The following is a 15,611-nucleotide window of genomic DNA, read 5'->3' as shown; positions in this document are numbered from 1 at the left end:
ATTAACAATGAGTTATATACATATAAACAAGACTACTAACTTAAGGATTTCGAAACGAGACATATATGTAACGATTATCGTTGTAACGACATTTAAATGTATATATATCATATTAAGATATATTAATATATCATAATATCATGATAATATAATAATTTAACATCTCATTAGATATAATAAACAATGGGTTAACAACATTAATTGAGATCGTTAACTTAAAGGTTTCAAAACAACACTTACATGTAACGACTAACGATGACTTAACGACTCAGTTAAAATGTATATACATGTAGTGTATTTAGATGTATTAAAATACTTTTGGAAGACTTTAAGACATATATCAAAACACTCATACTTAACAAAAATGGTTACAGTTACTTTTCCATTCTTTTCTTTCATCAAGAATTCTAGTCGTATTCTTACCCGTATTATACACAGCTTCAAAACGTACTTACTATGAGTATATACCAATAGAAACTAGCATGGGATTCCACTCTTGATTATTTCATGTATGGCTAATCAATTTTAATTTCTACCATGAGCTAGTCAACTAACTAGAACTCCTTTTAACCCCACTCACCACTCACCAATTACCACTCATCATTCACTCCATTTCACTTCCAATTCTCTTTCTAATTCTCTCTCAACACACACACACTATTATGAACGTATTTTTACAGTAGTTAATCATCATCTTCATCAAAAATCACTTCAAGAATCAAGCTATAATCATCATAGGAAGAACACTTCAAGAACACTTCAAAAATCCCTTCAAGTTTACTAATTTACTTCCAAGCTTTCTAATCCATTCCAAGTAATCATCTAAGATCAAGAAACCTTTGTTATATACAGTAGGTTATCTTTCTTATTCAAGGTAATATTCATATTCAAACTTTGATTCAATTTCTATAACTATAAACTATCTTAATTCGAGTAAAAATCTTACTTGAACTTGTTTTTGTGTCATGATCCTACTTCAAGAACTTTCAAGCCATCCAAGATCCTTTGAAGCTAGATCATTTCTTGTCACTTCCAGTAGGTTTACCTACTAAACTTGAGGTAGTAATGATGTTCATAACATCATTCGATTCATATATATAAAACTATCTTATTCGAAGGTTTAAACTCGTAATCACTAGAACATAGTTTAGTTAATTCTAAACTTGTTCGCAAACAAAAGTTAATCCTTCTAACTTGACTTTTAAAATTAACTACACACATGTTCTATATCTATATGATATGCTAACTTAATGATTTAAAACCTGGAAACACGAAAAACACCGTAAAACCGGATTTACGCCGTCGTAGTAACACCGCGGGCTGTTTTGGGTTAGTTAATTAAAAACTATGATAAACTTTGATTTAAAAGTTGTTATTCTGAGAAAATGATTTTTATTATGAACATGAAACTATATCCAAAAATTATAGTTAAACTCAAAGTGGAAGTATGTTTTCTAAAATGGTCATCTAGACGTCGTTCTTTCGACTGAAATGACTACCTTTACAAAAACGACTTGTAACTTATTTTTCCGACTATAAACCTATACTTTTCTATTTTGATTCATAAAATACAGTTCAATATGAAACCATATCAATTTGATTCACTCAAAACGGATTTAAAATGAAGAAGTTATGGGTAAAACAAGATTGGATAATTTTTCTCATTTTAGCTACGTGAAAATTGGTAACAAATCTATTTCAACCATAACTTAATCAACTTGTATTGTATATTATGTAATCTTGAGATACCATAGACACGTATACAATGTTTCGACCTATCATGTCGACACATCTATATATATTTCGGAACAACCATAGACACTCTATATGTGAATGTTGGAGTTAGCTATACAGGGTTGAGGTTGATTCCAAAATATATATAGTTTGAGTTGTGATCAATACTGAGATACATATACACTGGGTCGTGGATTGATTCAAGATAATATTTATCGATTTATTTCTGTACATCTAACTGTGGACAACTAGTTGTAGGTTACTAACGAGGACAGCTGACTTAATAAACTTAAAACATCAAAATATATTAAAAGTGTTGTAAATATATTTTAAACATACTTTGATATATATGTATATATTGTTATAGGTTCGTGAATCAACCAGTGGCCAAGTCTTACTTCCCGACGAAGTAAAAATCTGTGAAAGTGAGTTATAGTCCCACTTTTAAAATCTAATATTTTTGGGATGAGAATACATGCAGGTTTTATAAATGATTTACAAAATAGACACAAGTACGTGAAACTACATTCTATGGTTGAATTATCGAAATCGAATATGCCCCTTTTTATTAAGTCTGGTAATCTAAGAATTAGGGAATAGACACCCTAATTGACGCGAATCCTAAAGATATATCTATTGGGCCTAACAAACCCCATCCAAAGTACCGGATGCTTTAGTACTTCGAAATTTATATCATATCCGAAGGGTGTCCCGGAATGATGGGGATATTCTTATATATATGCATCTTGTTAATGTCGGTTACCAGGTGTTCACCATATGAATGATTTTTATCTCTATGTATGGGATGTGTATTGAAATATGAAATCTTGTGGTCTATTGTTACGATTTGATATATATAGGTTAAACCTATAACTCACCAACATTTTTGTTGACGTTTAAAGCATGTTTATTCTCAGGTGAATACTAAGAGCTTCCGCTGTTGCATACTAAAATAAGGACAAGATTTGGAGTCCATGTTTGTATGATATTGTGTAAAAACTGCATTCAAGAAACTGATTTCGATGTAACATATTTGTATTGTAAACCATTATGTAATGGTCGTGTGTAAATAGGATATTTTAGATTATCATTATTTGATAATCTACGTAAAGCTTTTTAAACCTTTATTTATGAAATAAAGGTTATGGTTTGTTTTAAAAATGAATGCAGTCTTTGAAAAATGTCTCATATAGAGGTTAAAACCTCGCAACGAAATCAATTAATATGGAACGTTTTTAATCAATAAGAACGGGACATTTCAGTGTGTTGGGAGCTGAAGCATGAGTTAATATAATATAATGACACTTGATCAACGTGATTATATTACAGTAATTCATGCTGAGTTTCTAAATGGAACATGATGATTCACAGATCATAACGTCATCATGTGCTATGTTACACTACTCTTATATTCACTTTGATCTCTAAATATCAAGAAAATATTTCTTGATGATTCGGCCTTTTCCGAGGTATTCTGGTAATTTGACAAGTCAAGATCGTATCATTACAATTTCCTTCCTAGAACATTAACAATGTTCATTCCAAAATTTATATCTGCGAATTCTGGACCGTTACAAGCGGTGCTTAATCGCAAGAAGAAGAAACGAAAGGACAAAGCTCCGAACTAGAAATGGGAGTATAAATCATAGCAAATAGAAGAGAGCATTAACTGTGGATGACAATAATTATAGAAGAAGCAAGGACTTTGAAATATAAGGGAAGATATAAAACCCAACAACAACCCAAAAATCACAAACCGTATATATCAATGCATATAGCAATATAAAGACACGGGAGAACTAAAAACACTATAAAACCAAGAGTATAGTAGAAGTAAATAGATTCTTCCAGAGGCAGATGAAAAAGAAGAGCGACAGATATGAAAGTGAGGAGTATATCAAGAATCAGCACTGGATGAAGCATATTGACAAATACTTTAAAATATGAGTCGAGAAGGTGTGAGTTGTAAGAAAACAAATGAGGTGGATTTATAGTGAAATATCTGACAGAGAAATCAAAATGGATTATCGCATTAATTCGAAGAGGATCATAATTTCCTTAATCGCCGAATAATCAAATCCAATATAGATTACAAAGATTTTATTTTCGGAGATCAATCGTGATGACGTCAAAAGATACAACGAATCACTATTATCTTATTTCATTCATTTACGATAACTTCACTCACACGCTTCGAGTAATCGAATTATTTTATCCATTCTTCTTGAACATGATAAAACTTTATAATCGTTATAATAACATTCTCATTGTTAGTCATGACGACCTCTATCAAATTTCGGGGACGAAATTTCTTTAACGGGTAGGTACTGTGACGATCCGGAAATTTCTGACCAAATTTAAACTTTAATCTTTATATTATTCCGACACGATAAGCAAAGTTTGTTAAGTTAAATCTCAGGAATTTTAAACTGTGTTCATACATTCATTATAACCTCGACCAAATTCCGATGATTCACGAACCGTTATATATAAATAGATATGTATATGTATATATATATTATAACTTGAGAATATTAATAAAGTATTAAACGTATAATACTTTACATGAACGTATTTGTTTCAATATGATTTTCGACGAAATTAAAAAAATATATATATTAAATGATTGAATTATCAGAAACATTGAATTATGATTACAAGTCTCTGTTGAGAGGTCCACTATTCTTTGAGAAAATCTATTCCTCTTAACGATATTCAGGATAATTTGTAAAGCTATTTATAAATAAAAACAAAAAGTATCATTTACGAAAGTTAGACAAAAGTTAGTGGAGAATTGGTTTCCATAATATTCTATTAATCTATTTTCAAACGTACAAAGACGTTTTCAGTTTAAAAAGAACTTTATTATTAAAACGTATATAACTTTTATAAATATCTAGAATCACTTTTGACAACTCATTACTTAACCAGTATAATAAATATAACGATATTTATATTTTATTTCATTAAATATATATAACGATTTAAATTAATATTATATATATTTATACGCGTATTATACAAAAATAGTTTTTATACTTTTACTATACTTTAACTTTACCTTTACTTTTACTTTACTTTAACTTTAATAATTCACTTTAATAATTCATACTTTAATAATTCACTTTAATAATTCATACTTTAATAATTCACTTTAATAATTCATACTTTAATAATTCACTTTAATAATTCAAAAATCTATTATAAATAGAATTCAATAGGTTTCATTATTTCATAGAAACTTGAAAATATATTTCTCTAAACTCTCTCAATCGATTTATATATATATATATATAAATATATATATATATATATATATATATATATATATATATATATATATATATATATATATATATATATATATATATATATTTGCTCTGTATTATTTCAAGATATTATTAGTATACATATTACGATGGATTGCTGTCCGAGTGATTTCAAAATAGTTTTTTTGAATGAGTCGAAGCTAAGGAAATTATGGGTTATAGCTATGGAGGTGATGGGTATGGTTCATGGGTATGCTCGTGAGGTCAATCTAGTGTTTATCATCTCCGTTGCGTCTACGTACTTTCCTGCAATATTGAATCTCAATATTGATACGTTTGTGAATCCGAGGCCAACCTTACACTTGTTAAATGACGTTATATGTATTTTTACTACGAAATACAGTATTGTGAGTTTCATTTGCTCCCTTTTATATATATTTTTGGGACTGAGAATACATGCGCTGTTTTTATAAATGTTTTACGAAATAGGCACAAGTACTAAAACTAATTCTACGTGGGTTTAAACCAGAAATATACCCTTAGCTTGGTAACATTAAACTACTTGTCTATGTACGGTAGGCGCGAATCCTAAAGATAGATCTATTGGGCCTGACAAACCCCATCCTGACTATGGGATACTTTAGTACTTCGAGGTTATTTTAAACACACCTGATCTGGTGTACTTCAGAGGGTAAAACATGAATGTTAAGGCTTGTTACCGGGTGCCTACAACTTATAGAATACTTTTATACACTTGCGAGTGTACATATATTTATAAACGGAAATCTTGTGGTCTATTAATATATTGAAATGATTGTTATGATAAACCTATGAACTCACCAACCTTTTGGTTGACACTTTAAAGCATGTTTATTCTCAGGTATTAAAGAAATCTTCCGCTGTGCATTAGCTCATTTCAAGGATATTACTTGGAGTCATTCATGGCTTATTTTGAAAGACGTTGCATTCGAGTCATTGAGTTCATCAAGATTATTATTAAGCCAATTATAGTTGGATGTATTATGAAATGATGTGCATGCCGTCAACTTTCATTGTAAAGAAAGTTTGTCTTTTAAAAACGAATGCAATGTTTGTAAAATGTATCATATAGATGTCAAATACCTCGCGATGTAATCAACTATTGTGAATCATTTATAATGTATATGAACGGGTCCTTTCATTTTGCTTGGACTGGGCTTCGCTGGGCTGAATTAAGAAGGTAGTGGGCTGCTCCTTATCAATGCTCACCTCATGAAGAAGAGGCTTGTCCTCAAGCCTAAAGTCATGGAATTGAATTTGGATGTCCAGAGCATGTTTCCAAGTTGCTTCATCAGTATTGGGCCATTGAATGAGCCATTGTGGTGTAATAACACCATTTTTTTGAAATTGAACGAGTAGCTAGGCATTTGACAGGGCGAGTGATGTCTTTTGAATCCATATCAAAATCGGGTGGTAAATATGCTTCAACAGGTGCGTTACCAATGGCCTTTTTGAGGAGCGACACATGAAAAATGGGGTGGATTTTTGAGTTTTCTTGCCGCTGCAATTTGTAGGCTGCAGCACCGATACGCCCAATTATGAGGAATGGGCCATAAAATCTGGCAGATAGTTTCTGATGAATGCGCTTAACGACTGATTGTTGGCGGTGAGGGTGCAGTTTTAAGAACACCCAATCACCTACATTAAACTCAACATCCCTTCTATGTTTATCTGCTGATTTCTTCATATATCATTGGGCACGTTGCAAGTGGAATTTTAATTGCTTTAGAGCCTCATCTCGGTCTTGTAATTCGGTTAGCACAGATTCACATTTAACCTCACCGGGAACAAAGCGAAAGACGGTAGATGGAGGCCTTCCATAAACGATATCAAAAGGGGTAGTGTTTGTGGAGATGCGGTATGATGTGTTATGCCAAAACTCAACCCATGGCAACCATGAAGACCACATTTTTGGTTGGTCCCCCGCAAAACATCTGAGATAGGTTTCCAAGCTTCGGTTCACAACTTCTGTTTGGCCATCCGTTTCGGGATGGTTTGCAGAGCTAAATTTCAGTTTGCTCCCTTGAAGAGAAAATATTTCTTGACAAAATTTGCTTAGAAATAAAGGATCACGGTCACTAAGAATTGATCGAGGGATACCATGTAAATGAATAATCTCTTTAAGGAAAATTTCAGCTAAGGTACGAGCTGTAAATGGTCATTTGAGCAGTATAAAGTGGCTGTATTTTGAAAGACGATCGACCACAACTAAGATAGTTTCGAATCCTTTTGATTTGGGTAAGCCGGTGATGAAGTCGAGTGAAATATCTTCCCAAACTGTTGTTGGAATCGGCATAGGTTGTAATAGGCCAGCAGGAGCAAGAGTAGAGGATTTGTAACATTGGCATATGTCACAAGCTTGAACAAAGCGTTGTACTGATTTCATCATACCCACCCAATAAACATGTAAGCAAGTCGGTGATAGGTTCTGTAAAAACCCTAGTGACCACCAGTAGGGCTATTGTGGAACTCCTCGATCAACTTATTAATCCATGGAGAAGTGGAAGCAATAACTAGATGATTATTGTAATAAAGTCTGTCATTGATCAGAGAATAACCTGGGTGGAAAACTGGATCGTTGCGCAGTTCGTCCAAAAGTTTAACCAGTTTTGGGTCATCTTTGTAGCCTAATGTAAGAGTATCACTATCAAGCCATTGCGGGATTGATAGCAAGATAGTGAGCTCAGCACTCTCATGGATTCTGGACAAGGCATCAGCTGCCCTATTTTTTTGACTGGTTTGTAACATATGGTAAAACGATAGCTGAGTAACTTGGAAATCCAATTCTGTTGATCCGTGGTGGTGATTCTCTGTTCTAACAAATGCTTCAAACTCTTTTGATCCGTAAATACTATGAATTGTCTGCCCAGTAAGTAAGGCCGCCAATGTTGAATAGATAAATCCAAAGCCATGATTTCTTTCTCATAAGCAGATTTTGAAAGGTTTTTATCCGAGAAGATTTGCTAAAGTAGGATATTGGGCATTTTGATTGCATTAAAACAGCTCCAATTCCTTTACCCGAAGCATCACATTCGATTTCAAAAGTTTGATTGAATTTTGGAGGGCCAAAACAGGGGCACTAATCATGTGCTGTTTCAACTCTTCAAAAGCTGTTTGAGCAGTGGGGTTCCATTTGAACTGATCTTTTTTTGTAAGATCAGTTAAGGGCCTAGCTAGTTTACCATAATCTTTAATGAATTTTCTTTAGTAGCCCGTGAGTCCTAGAAACCCACGAACTTATTTTACTGTAGTAGGAGTGGGCCAAGATAAAACAGAATCCACGTTCTTAGGGTCCATCGAAACTCCATCACCATCAATAATGTGACCTAGATATTCAACTGAGTTGAGCCCAAAACTGCTCTTCTTTTGGTTAATGACAAGCCCATTGGACTGAAGTAGCCCAAGTACGGATTTTAGAAGTTCAACGTGGTGATTCCATAAAGGGCTGTAAAGTAGGATGTCATCAAACAGACACCGTGGCGAAGCAGAGGGCGAAAAATGTTGTTCATTGGAGCTTGAAACGTTACCGGTGCGTTAGTCAAGCCAAAGGGCATGACGAGGAACTCGTAGTGGCCATCATGGGTGCGAAAAGCTGTCTTTTCGATATCGGATTCACGTACCCGAACTTGATAAAAACCTGACTTCAAATCGATTTTAGAGAAGAAAATTGAACCATGTAATTCAAAGCAACTCCTCTACAACTGGAATTGGAAACTTATCAGGAATGGTTGCACGATTTAGAGCCCGATAATTAATACATAATCGCCAAGTATCGTCCTTTTTCTTAACAAGAATCACAGGGCTTGAAAACGGGCTTTGACTGAACCTAATGATACCCAAAGATAACATCTCTTCAACCTAGCTTTGGATCTCATTTTTATGAATGTGAGGATAGCGGTAAGGACAAACGCATATAGGTTTATGATTTTTGGATATAAATTGATTTTGTGTTTAATAGATCGAATGGGTGGTAACCCTTCTGGTTAACGAAAAAGTGCTTCATATTGAGATAGAAGGGTGTCCAATTGTGACTGTTGGAATGTGTTTAGAGTAGATGGTAAAGGTGATTCGTGTGACATCAATTCAAGCTCACCAATAATCCATGTTTGTAAAGAAATTTGATCAAATAAAGGATAATTGATCCCTTGAAGTTTAATCTACTCACCTTGATCCCAAAATTTGATCAAATGAGTTTTCCAATTGCAAATGACATCCCCCAATCGTTGGAGGCAAGCTATTTCAAGAATGATGTCTAAAGGCCCAAGTGCATCGACACAACAAGTGAATTTACCGAATTGCAAATTAATTTGGCGACATTGATCAGAGATGCCAATGTGATTTCAATCTCCTAGTCGAATGTTCAAGCGATGAATTGAGGTAATAGTCAAACCCAATGCATCCACCAGTTTACGAGAGATGAAATTGTGTGTTGCTCCACTATCAATGAGAATTACAGCAGGGTAATTATTCAATCGCCCCACTAGTTTCAAAGTTCAAAGTGTTGGTGATGAATCAGTTAGAGTACCATTATGTTCTAGTGTTTGGCACTCACCATCAATGGTAGTTTCAATAGTGTCAGATGGAGGAGGTGAACCATCTTCAGTGACAGAAAGTAACTCATCATCATCCGCTAGTAGAAGAATATGGAGTGAACCAGCTGGACACTTATGCTGAGGGGAGTACAACGAACCACAAGTAAAACACAGACCCTTTTTTCCGCGATCTTCCCATTCTTGCTTGGTTAGATGTTTTGTTTTTGGGGCAGTAGAAGTGTAGGGTTTGGTGTAGTTGTTGAATTGTTATTGAGTTTGGACTGTAGTAGTATTGGGCTTGGGAGAAATAGGCCCAGAGTAGTTAGATTTATCATGATAACGATAAGAGGTATAATTAGTGGGCCATTAGGCCTGATTCGAATAATAAGCAGAATAGGTATTGGACTTACTTATGTTGGTAGATCTATCTGTGGTAGCGGTGGTGGAAATAGCGGTGGCGATATGACGCGACAGTATAATAGCTTGGTCAGAAGTCGTCGGATTTATTGCCCTTACCCAGTTTTTGATTTCATCTTTCAAACCTCCGAGAAACATACCAATTGATTGCTCCTCTGATTGATTAGGAATTAGAGTCGAGAGGGCTTCAAACTCCTCGATGTATGCCTCGATATCGCCAGTTTGATACAACGAACCATGTGCTTTATGTGCGTTGCGAAATTTAGTACCACTAAATCGTGTCATTATTTTGTTTCTGAATTGGATCCAACATGTTGTTGGTTGCTTAATAAGTAAGTTTGTGAACCAATTTAGGGCAACTCCATTAATACACATTTGTGCTAACATGAGTTTGTGTTCTATAGGAGTGTGATGGACTTGGAAGTATAATTCAGCCTTTGTAATCCAGCCCCTGGGTTCAAAACCCTCAAAGGTCGGGAGTTGTACCTTCGGAAGAGAGAAGATAGATTCATATAGTTGGGTTTCGTGAATGATGTTAGTGAACGGATCTGTGGATGTCGCCGGTTGTAACATCCTGTTACCGGGCCTAGCTGAAATGACCCTTTTGACCATGGGTGTGTTTGTATGTTATTACAATAATTATATGTTTATAATTATTTGGTTGTTTAGTTGAGACCAGTTTGTGACAAGGGTCACAGAACAGGTTCGTTTGTTTAATTTGGACTCCGTTTAAGTACGAAAGATATTAGATAACAGGTAAATACCCGTGTTTGATGAGGTATTGTATTTAACCTAATTATAAAAGCTAGAACTAGCTCATTTCTTTCACTTTCTTAAAGCTTCCAAAAATACTCCGTACCTAACTCTTTCTCCCATTGAAACCCTAATCTCTTGAATCTCGATTTTGAGTCTAAATTGTGTTGTGTAATCAGTTGCTACTAATTTCGTGGTTATAATAAGGTAAGAATCATTCATTTTAGTGCTGTAATCTGAGTTTAAATGAGTTTTAAAAGTTAGGTTTTTATCAAAGTAGGTTTTGATGTCAAATTGGTTGATTTTGATGTTGGTTGGGTGTAAAACATTGTGGTTTATGTTCCTTCAGTTGTTATAAACGTTTTCTAATATTTTTTCGGTGTCAAAACGTTTAGAAATCGAGATTTGGGTGATTTAAAACCCGTCAGTTTCTGTTGCTGTTGCTCGATGAATACAACCATACGGTTGCAGATTACAACCGCATGGGTACACGGTGCAACTGTACAGATGCATATGCAAACGTACGGATGCAATGGTGTTGGTGCAACCGGGCAGTGAGTGTGAAACCGTACGGATGCATGTGAAACTGTACGGATGGACTTGCAACCGTACGGATGCATGTGCAATTGTACGGATACAGATCAGTGCAGACTTATGTTGCTTAATTGGCTGATTTCTAGTCGTTATGCTACCCGTGTGATGTAGTGACCCGAACTTTTCCATGTTTATATATATATTAAATGAAATTGTTATTTTACATGATTAAGTGTTTCCAACATGTTAAGCAATCAAACTTGTTAAGACTTGATTAATTGAAATAGGTTTCATATAGACAATTGACCACCCAAGTTGACCGGTGATTCACGAATGTTAAAACTTGTAAAAACTATATGATGACATATATATGGTTATATATATAGTTAACATGATATTATGATAAGTAAACATATCATTAAGTATATTAACAATGAACTACATATGTAAAAACAAGACTACTAACTTAATGATTTTGAAACGAGACATATATGTAACGATTATCGTTGTAACGACATTTAATGTATATATATCATATTAAGAGATATTCGTACATCATAATATCATGATAATATAATAATTTAAAATCTCTTTTGATATTATAAACATTGGGTTAACAACATTTAACAAGATCGTTAACCTAAAAGTTTCAAAACAACACTTACATGTAACGACTAACGATGACTTAACGACTCAGTTAAAATGTATATACATGTAGTGTTTTAATATGTATTCATACACTTTTGAAAGACTTCAAGACACTTATCAAAATACTTCTACTTAACAAAAATGCTTACATTTACATCCTCGTTCAGTTTCATCAACAATTCTACTCGTATGCACCCGTATTTGTACTCGTACAATACACAGCTTTTAGATGTATGTACTATTGGTATATATACTCCAATGATCAGCTCTTAGCAGCCCATGTGAGTCACCTAACACATGTGGGAACCATCATTTGGCAACTAGCATGAAATATCTCATAAAATTACAAAAATATGAGTAATCATTCATGACTTATTTACATGAAAACAAAATTACATATCCTTTATATCTAATCCATACACCAACGACCAAAAACACCTACAAACACTTTCATTCTTAAATTTTCTTCATCTAATTGATCTCTCTCAAGTTCTATCTTCAAGTTCTAAGTGTTCTTCATAAATTCCAAAAGTTCTAGTTTCAAGTTCAAGTTCTAATACAAGGTAATAATCATATTCAAACTTTAATTCAATTTCTATAACTATAACAATCTTATTTCGAGTGAAAATCTTACTTGAAATTGTTTTCGTGTCATGATTCTGCTTCAAGAACTTTCAAGCCATCTAAGGATCCTTTGAAGCTAGATCCATTTTTCTCATTTCCAGTAGGTTTATCCAAGGAACTTAAGATAGTAATGATGTTCATAACATCATTCGATTCATACATAAAAAGCTGTCTTATTCAACATTATAAACTTGTAATCACTAGAACATAGTTTAGTTAATTCTAAACTTGTTCGCAAATAAAGTTAATCCTTCTAACTAGACTTTTAAAATCAACTAAACACATGTTCTATATCTATATGATATGCTAACTTAATGATTTAAAACCCGGAAACACGATAAACACCATAAAACTGGATATATGCCGTCGTAGTAAAACCGGGGGCTGTTTTGGTTGGGATAATTAAAAGCTAAGAAGAACTTTGATTTAAAAGATATACTTCTGGAAAAATGATTTTTCTTATGAACATGAAACTATATCCAAAAATTATGGTTAAACTCAAAGTGAAAGTATGTTTTTCAAAATGGTCATCAAGATGTCGTTCTTTCGACGGAAATGACTACCTCTTTCAAAAACGACTTGTAACTTGTATTTTCGACTATAAACTTATACTTTTTCTGTTTAGATTCATAAAGAAGTTCAATACAAAACCGTGGCCACTGGAATCACTCAAAACGGATTAGAAACAAAGAAATGGTGAGTAAAACAAGATTGATAAAAACTACTCATTTTACCTACGTGAAAGTTAGTAATAAATCTATTCCAACCATAACCTAATCAACTTATATTGTATATTATGTAATCTTGAGATACCATAGACACGTATACAATGTTTCGACCTATCATGTCGACCCATCTATATATATATTGCGGTTAACCATAGACACTCTATATGTGAATGTTGGAGTTAGCTATACAGGGTTGAGGTTGATTCTAAAATATATATATAGTTTGAGTTGTGATCAATACTGAGATACGTATACACTGGGTCGTGGATTGATTCAAGATAATATTTATCGATTTATTTCTGTACATCTAAATGTGGACAACTAGTTGTAGGTTACTAAATAGGACAGCTGACTTAATAAACTTAAAACATCAAAATGTATTAAAAGTGTTATAAATATATTTTGAACATACTTTGATATATATGTATATATTGTTATAGGTTCGTGAATCAACCAGTGGCCAAGTCTTACTTCCCGACGAAGTAAAAATCTGTGAAAGTGAGTTATAGTCCCACTTTTAAAATCTAATATTTTTGGGATGAGAATACATGCAGGTTTTATAAATGATTTACAAAATAGACACAAGTACGTGAAACTACATTCTATGGTTGAATTATCGAAATTGAATATGCCCCTTTTTATTAAGTCTGGTAATCTAAGAATTAGGGAACAGACACCCTAATTGACGCGAATCCTAAAGATAGATCTATTGGGCCTAACAAACCTCATTCAAAGCACCGGATGCTTTAGTACTTCAAAATTTATATCATATCCGAAGGGTGTCCCGGAATGATGGGGATATTCTTATATATGCATCTTGTTAATGTTGGTTACCAGGTGTTCACCATATGAATGATTTTTATCTCTATGTATGGGATGTATATTGAAATATGAAATCTTGTAGTCTATTGTTACGATTTGATATATATAGGTTAAACCTATAACTCACCAACATTTTTGTTGACGTTTAAAGCATGTTTATTCTCGGGTGAATATTAAGAGCTTCCGCTATTGCATACTAAAATAAGGACAAGATTTGGAGTCCATGTTTGTATGATATTATGTAAAAACTGCATTCAAGAAACATATGTCGATGTAATATATTTCTATTGTAAACCATTATGTAATGGTCGTGTGTAAATAGTATATTTTAGATTATCATTATTTGATAATCTACGTAATGCTTTTGAAACCTTTATTGATAAAATAAAGGTTATGGTTGTTTTAAAAATGAATGCAGTCTTTGAAAAACGTCTCATATAGAGGTCAAAACCTCGCAACGAAATCAATTAATATGGAATGTTTATAATCAATATGAACGGGACATTTCATGTGACTTATGACTTATGATAATTGGCGTATCAAGATGGCAAAGTCCTGAAAGTATGAAGAATGCTGATTCATGATGTGCTCATAAAGAACTCAGATCATTCTTAGTGTAACGCCCCCGCGCAGCTTGAATTGTTTAATCACGACATTCACACTGAACTATCAAGATTCTTTTCGTCTGCAATATAGAGTTTTACCTATTAAGACTGTAATTTGGAAAGATACTTACCTAGATATACTCTAAATACATATATATGAAAGTTTAACTTTCGATTCCGTTTTCCATGTCAACTTGAACATAAAGAAGTTAAGGGCCTTGAGATTTATTTTATGTGACGATTGGTCATCAGGAAAGTCTGCTTTAACTGTAGACCAATCCCAGCGGTAAATAATGCGCCTATTCGGATAATCTAATATACTCTAAAATCTGCCGTTCCAACTAGATTGAAGATTATCAACACACTGATAGAAGCCAAAGGCTGACAGGGTTATTCAAAATGTCGTGAGAACCATCCTGTGCAATTTGAATGAAGTACATGGAAAGAGATAATGGAAAGTTACGCGTAATGAATTGATCTCAAAAATCACTGCTTTATAATGTTTAAGTAATTAATGTCAACATGATTGTCAAAGTGTCTGGAATGAATATGTTCATGTTTAATGAGGATTGATATCAGTAATTGCATGATAATAGACATAGACTGGATAATTAGGAATGAACAACATAAGTTGATTCAATATGTCAGTTCTGATCCATTTTTATTAAATTGTTAATCATCTGGCTCACAAAAAGAATGTGGATTTATATGTTTACTTATCTGTTTATTAAATAGTTTGCATTGAAAACTGTAAAACAACAAAAAGATTTTGGTTTTACATGTTATTGCATTTCATAGTAGAATGTCTTTTATTTGCATATTTTTAGTTGCATGACATTATATCTCAGAAAATTCATAAAGATTTCTTTCGTTCTTTTGTTTTCTGATTATCCTCTAAATGTACAA

At 33.3% G+C, this 15,611-nt stretch overlaps 1 protein-coding gene across 1 annotated transcript; it reads right to left on the bottom strand.

Moving 5' to 3' along the window:
- Positions 1 to 6,333: 6,333 nt before the first annotated feature.
- LOC139888533 (uncharacterized) lies at positions 6,334 to 6,729 on the bottom strand. Its single transcript, XM_071871537.1, has one exon. It carries the CDS (start codon positions 6,727 to 6,729, stop codon positions 6,334 to 6,336), a length of 396 nt encoding a protein of 131 aa, XP_071727638.1.
- Positions 6,730 to 15,611: the final 8,882 nt, after the last annotated feature.

This window comes from Rutidosis leptorrhynchoides, chromosome 2 (assembly GCF_046630445.1).
Source record: "Rutidosis leptorrhynchoides isolate AG116_Rl617_1_P2 chromosome 2, CSIRO_AGI_Rlap_v1, whole genome shotgun sequence".
Taxonomy (NCBI): domain Eukaryota; kingdom Viridiplantae; phylum Streptophyta; class Magnoliopsida; order Asterales; family Asteraceae; genus Rutidosis; species Rutidosis leptorrhynchoides.
This window is presented reverse-complemented; position numbering and strand designations above follow the sequence as displayed.

What these genes read in the sequence shown, in the direction of transcription:
- LOC139888533 (XM_071871537.1), bottom strand. Translation starts at nt 6,729, where the DNA reads ATGAAGAAATCAGCAGATAAACATAGAAGGGATGTTGAGTTTAATGTA.